This window comes from Myotis davidii, unplaced genomic scaffold, assembly GCF_000327345.1.
Source record: "Myotis davidii unplaced genomic scaffold, ASM32734v1 scaffold10, whole genome shotgun sequence".
NCBI lineage: Eukaryota > Metazoa > Chordata > Mammalia > Chiroptera > Vespertilionidae > Myotis > Myotis davidii.
In genome coordinates this window covers 1,853,113-1,859,603 of record NW_006283544.1, presented here as the reverse complement: position 1 = coordinate 1,859,603, position 6,491 = coordinate 1,853,113, and the positions used below count along the sequence as shown (strand labels likewise).

General features: G+C 36.4%; 1 protein-coding gene across 2 annotated transcripts in view; it reads left to right on the top strand.

Moving 5' to 3' along the window:
* The window catches only part of PIBF1 (progesterone immunomodulatory binding factor 1), a 221,843-nt gene that overhangs the window by 187,976 nt on the left and 27,376 nt on the right, over window positions 1-6,491 (top strand). For both annotated transcript variants that reach the window (XM_006753739.2, XM_015564807.1), the window contains exon 16: window positions 1,203-1,287. In XM_006753739.2, coding sequence (XP_006753802.1) covers window positions 1,203-1,287 — 85 coding nt within the window. The remainder of the gene's footprint in view (window positions 1-1,202; window positions 1,288-6,491) is intronic.

Sequence of the window (6,491 nt, the reverse complement as noted above, 5' to 3'; positions counted from 1 at the left end):
CCTGGCTTCTGGGCGCCATCTTGGCTGGCAGTTAATTTGCATATCACCCTGATTAGCCAATGGGAAGGGTAGTGGAGGTATGGCTAATTACCATGTTTCTCTTTTATTAGATAGGATATACTACTTCTGTTTTAAGGATAAGTGTTTCAATTTGATTTCCAGTGTCTATAGTGGTTTTTTTATATTTTAAAGTATATATTTTTTTATTTCAGAGAGGAAGAAAGAGATAGAAACATCAGTGATGAAAATTATTGATTGGCTGCCTCCTGCCCACCCCCTACCGAGGATCTCGCCTGCAACCTGGGCGTGTACCCTGAATAGGAATCAAACCATGACCTCCTGGTTCAGAGGTCGATGTTCAACCACTGAACCACTCCAGCTGGGCATATAGAGTGTTACTATTTTGTCCATACATACTTTATTGTTATCTTTTTTATAAGTCATACTTCATCTTCTTATATTTTGTGAGTAAATAGTCATCTTTGAAAATATTAATTTCATGTCCAGCCGGTGTGGCTCAGTGGTTGAACATTTACCTATGAACCAGAAGATCATGGTTGGAGTCTCAGTCAGGGCACATGCCCAGGTTGCAGGCTCAGTCCTCAGTAAGGGGTGGGCAGAAGGCAGCTGATCAATGATTCTCTCTCATCATTGATGCTTCCATCTCCTTCTCCCTTCCTTTCTAAAATCAATGAAATATATTTATAAAAGAAAATGTCTTCATACAAAATTACTAGGTATTTGATTAGATCAAACATTACAGTGGCTGGTCTGATATCTTTATGGGCTATAAATTTATCTTTGAGGGGTGGATATAGGGATTGACCAAAAAGAAAAAAAAGAGAGAAAAAAAAATCATGGTCACAGATAACAGTGTAGTGATTGGGGCAGGGTGGGGGGAGTGGGTAGTAAAGACGGGGGTAAATGCTGTTGGAAGGAGACTTGACTTGGGGTGGTGTACAGATGATGTGTTGTGAAATTGAGCACCTGAAATCTGTATAATTTTGTAAACCAGTATCACCCCCAATAAACTGAATAAAAAGGATAAAATAAATAATTTTTATATAAACATATTTTTAATTTAAAATTTTTTATTTTAATTCAAAACATCAGATTTATTTTTAGTATTTTGTTATTTACAATTTGTTAATTAAATGTAGACTAATACTCTGACTTTAAACCTTGGTGTGTATTTTTTTCAGCAATTTAAATAAAGAAAAGTCAGCTTTACTACAGATGAAAAATCAAATGGCATTAGATTTAGAGCAACTTCTAAATCATCGTGAGGTACGTTTTCCATTTTGTTATAATTTTTACCACTTTAGGATTTTTTTAAGGTCCATCTTGGGTTAAGAGTATTGAATCCCAGTTCATGAATGAATTCTCACATTTGCATCTCACTGTGATCTGGCCCTTTATATTTAACTTGGGATAGTTCTTTCTTTATGATTTAATTTGTATTTTATTTTTTATGTGTTAAGTCTTATTCTTGGAATGCCTCTTCTTCTTAACCCCTTATTGCCTTATTCATATCTGTCATTACATTTCCACATTATTTAATAATTATTTATTTATCTCACTAAATTGTAAATTTTTTTACTGTACCTGTCTTATTCATCATTGTATGCCTCGGGCAAACTACAGCCCGAGGGCCGGATCCGGCCGGTTTGAAATGAATAAAACTATTGAAAAAAAAGACCGTATCCTTTTATGTAATGATGTTTACTTTGAATTTATATTAGTTCACACAAACACTCCATCCATGCTTTTGTTCCGGCCCTCCGGTCCAGTTTAAGAACCCATTGTGGCCCTCGAGTCAAAAAGTTTGCCCACCCCTGGCCTAGAGCCTAGTGCAAAATATTTGTGTGCATTTTAAATTTTATAAAGTTTTTTCTTTCATATGTTCCTCACCAAAAATCTTTTAGAGTTAATAAAATCTCCGTTTTATAAAAGGAGAAATGAGGTTTAGGTGGCTTGCTCAAAGCCAATTAGTAACTAAGAGAAAACCCCAGTTTTTTAAGCCAGATTTATTGCAGAATAATATACACACAATAAAATTTACTCTTTTAAGCATACATTTCTATAATTTTTAACTAACTCTCATAGTTGTTGTGTAGCCATTATCACAATTGGTATGTGAAATAATTCCACCACCCCAGAAAGTTCCCTTATGCTCCTTTGTAGTTACCCTTTTCCCCAAATAGAATCCTAGTAACCACTGATCTGTTTTAGTCATTTGTTCCTTTTCCTTACTGAGTAATATTCCAATGTATGGATGTACCAAAGTTTTTAAATCATTCACCAGTTGATGGACATTTGAGGGCATCTGTAAATAAAGCTGTTGTAAACATTTATATGTGTGTTTGTGTAAAAATAAGTTTTTATTTCTCTTGGTAAATACCCAGGAGCAGGATTACAGGGTCATATGGAAACTGTATATTTACCTTTATAAGGAAATGCCAAACTATTTTCCAAAGTGACTGTACGTTTTGCATTCCCACCAGCAGTGAATGAGAGTTCCAGTTTCTCAGCCTTCTCCCCAGCAGTTAGTATTAAGTACATTTAATCCAATGTACTTTTTCCACTGAGCTATCACTGCCTTTTTTTAGCCATGTTCTTACCATTTTGTTATCCTAAGAGAGAAATGCTAAAAACAGATCATTGCTGTATGAGTATCCGGAAGACATTTTTCCATTCTGGGAAAGACATACCAGATATTTGAGAAAAAATTATTGGAAGGATATTATTGAGAGAAATGAAGTTGGGAATATTACTGGAAGCACTTCAAAGGTGCATATCCTAGAAATTGTGTCAGGGAATTGGGAGACTGTCTCTATATTAGAAATGGCCTTTGAAGTGAGTTCTCTTGGAGGTATATTTTATATAATGGGTAAAAGAGATAAGAAGGTGTCCCTGGTTTGGCCAGTATGGCTCGGTGGTTGCGCATCAACCTATGAACCAGGAGGTCACGGTTCAATTCCAGATCAGGGCTCATGTCTGGGTTGCGGGCTCATTCCCAGGAGGGGGCATGCAGGAGGCAGTGGGTCAGTGATTCTCCCTTCCTCTCTGATAGCAATAAAAACATATCTATATTTTTACAAAGGTGTCTCTGGACTAGATTTTAGAGATGACTTTTAGGTAGATAAGTAGATCTGAATACAGGTTACAGATTAGGAAAAGCTCCTTTGAAGATATTTATACGTTTTTCTGACTCCAGCATACCAGGCCTTATCTAGCGTCACTTACGGTATGTCCTAGAATTCTGCCTTCAAATAATTGTTTCTTCATTGTGGAAACCTGACTCACTCACTCACTATGTGGATTTGCACAAATGTGTTTAAATTGAGTATTTAAGAGATAATAACAACCGGTTTCATTTAGTCATACCAACTTTTTTTTTCATTAAGTTTGCACAGGAAGTATGTTTTTCAGAATGGCAATTCTCATGTGATTTTTTTAATATATTTTATTGATTTTTTTACAGAGAGGAAGGGAGAGAGATAGAGAGTTAGAAACATCGACGAGAGAGAAACATTGATCAGCTGCCTCCTGCACATCTCCTACTGGGAATGTGCCCGCAACCCAGGTACATGCCCTTGACCAGAATTGTATCTGGGACCTTTCAGTCCACAGGCCGACGCTCTATCCACTGAGCCAAACCGGTTTTGGCTCTCATGTGATTTTTAGAGAATTAGGCTAGGCTCTGAAAAAATAGATGAGCAGCTTTAATTTATACATTTTGTACATCACACTTGAAATCACATTATTCATGAGCCCAAACAAAAGCTAAAAGTTTCACTCACTGCCAGGGCTGGCCAGCAGCCCCTGAACAGCGGATGAACAGATTACTCCAACATGGTTTCACGGTGAAGTAGAAGGCTAAGGGACGGCCTGGCCAAAGGAGCCAGGCAGCCTCGATTGCCTGCCTCGTTAGCCTTTATTGCAATTTCTGTCTTTAGATGCAATCAGTAGGGTGAGTAATCTTGGGAGGACACGTGTGTTTACATTGTCCTCTAGGCAAGGGCATCCAGGGATTAGGCATAAGGATTCCAGTAAACACCTGGGGGTCTGCATGTGCACAGATTTGTTTGGAAAGGTCAAGGAATAATTAGGGGCGCCACCTTTGACACTCCCCTAAGTCTCCCCTAAGTCGGAATTCCAAAAAACAGGGCAGGTGGCCTTCCACACACATCCCTTTCATCAGAATGTCCTCCTTACAACTTTCCAACCAAGTGTCCTGTGCTCCCCAACAAGTCAGTGGGTTGAAAATTGAGTAGGTATAGAACAAAATGTTTTAACATCAAAATTAAATAATAGCAAGATGAAACTACTCACATAAACTGCCTACTATGGCATGGAATCAGTGCAATTCACATGAATACATATCTAATTAATAATTGTCAGTTAATATTCATGCATTTAGTAATAGCTTCATTTTGGCAATTATATTTTAATAATCCAACTTTATGACTTTTCTTAATGCCAAACCTCTAAAGAAAAGTAGTTTTTTTTCTTTATAAAGCAAATAAAAGTTTAAAAAAACAAGTCTGGGAGAAGTTTTCAGTCTTTTTTTCTGAGAACAGTTTAAATACCAGCGTGCATAGTGTGTGCAGATGCAAAAAGCAAGTGCATACTGCTTTTATGGAAACAGAATAGCCATTGACCCAGGGAAGTGCTTGACTATTCACTTGACCATTTACTTGAAACAGAACCTACAGGATTGATTTATTCATCTCATAGCTCTTGAGGGCCAAGTGCTCAGAATAGCCAGTAGGTATAGTTGGATAAGAATAACTCTGATACCTTCACTTTGTATTTCCGGTAATTTTGTCTTGTCATTAAGTATTCTAAATTAGTGTGTGTTTCTGGACCTTGTTACAGTCTTAAAAATTATTGAGTACCCCAAAGAGGTTTTGTTTATGTTATTCCTATTGATATTAACGATATTAGAAATTAAAATGGAGAAATTTAAAATAAAAAATAAATAAAATTTAAAAATAAAGAAGAACTCCGATAAATATAATGTTTGAAAGTGAAAAGCAGGGCTGAGACTAAATTGAGGCAAGCAGGTCAAATAGGGCCCCAGAGAGAGGAGATGTCCAGTCTCAGAGGTGTGCACAATGTAGAGTTGGCACCTGACAGCTTGCCTTCCCTTACTCCAAGCATGTCAAACTCACGGCCCGCAGGCTGCATGCAGCCCACAACGGATATTTTTGTGGCCAGCCAGTATAACGGTATGTAAGAAATCTTTTAATAAAAATGTCTAACTTAATTTTTACAATATCCTGTTACATATAATTATTAATAACGAACTACAATGTTCACCAATGACTGATTACTATAATCGTGTTGCATTCATTTCCCTTATGTGCCTTACTCAGGCGCACCATTTCTCTCCACTAATACTAGCAGCAAATATTTTAGCAGCCGATGGCCACATCATTAGTCTTGGATTGACTTGTTTGGTGTGCACAACAGGAAATATTTTGCTTTCGGAAACCAAGAAAAATAGGTTTATTTGTGTTACGCTTATTAATTTGTGCAGTTATTCAGTGTCTGGTAAATTAATGTTCAAAAAAAATATCAATTTTTATTAAAATTTTCTATTATTTTATGTTAACATTTATTTCAGCTATTTGTATTCAGCATGTCTCTATCGAAAAAAACCTACATTTCTATGAAAAGTGAAGCTTTTGTTTTTTTGTGGCCCACATAAACTTAAACCTTGTTTATTTGGCCTGTGGTAGCCTTTGAGTTTGACATGCTTGCCCTAGTCAAGATCCTGGAAAAATTATCTGAGTCATTGTTTTAATCACCTAAATTTTCTCTGTTTCAATTAATGGTTCATAAAGAGACCAAATGAACATTTTAAAATTATTGTCTTCTTTCGCACTGGACAGCTCTAATTTTTTAACTAATATCATTTAGTTTATATAAGACTATATGTGGTCATGTAATATAATCACTAGCTCATTTACATAGCTTTTAAGTATGTATTAAAAAAGAAAACTGGTGGGATAATTCTAGATTGACAATATTAGGACATTTGGGACATGGGCACAGAGGGTTTTTATTTTTTTTATTAATAGTAGCTCAAAATTATTAGTTTCAAAGTAACTCCTCTCATGTTAGGTTCACTTGTGATCTAAAGATTTCTAAAAATGATAAAATCATCAGCCTCCTATTCTACAAATTATTTAGCATTTACTCAGTCACAAAATGGTTGTGGGTGTTTGGAATTATGAGTAGCGTATTAGGTGATTTTTGCTCTCAACTTTTCCTTAGAGAAAAATGTATCTATCCTATCTAATAATAGACAAACATAGTAATTGACCATACCTTTGCTACGCCTCCCATTGGCTAATCAGCACGATATGCAAATTACCTACCAACAAAGATGGCGGTTAATTTGCATACGTAGGCTCCAAGTGGTGGAGGGAAGACTGAAGGCGAGCGGGAGCAGCGAAGACAGAAGACTGAAGGCCGCTCCG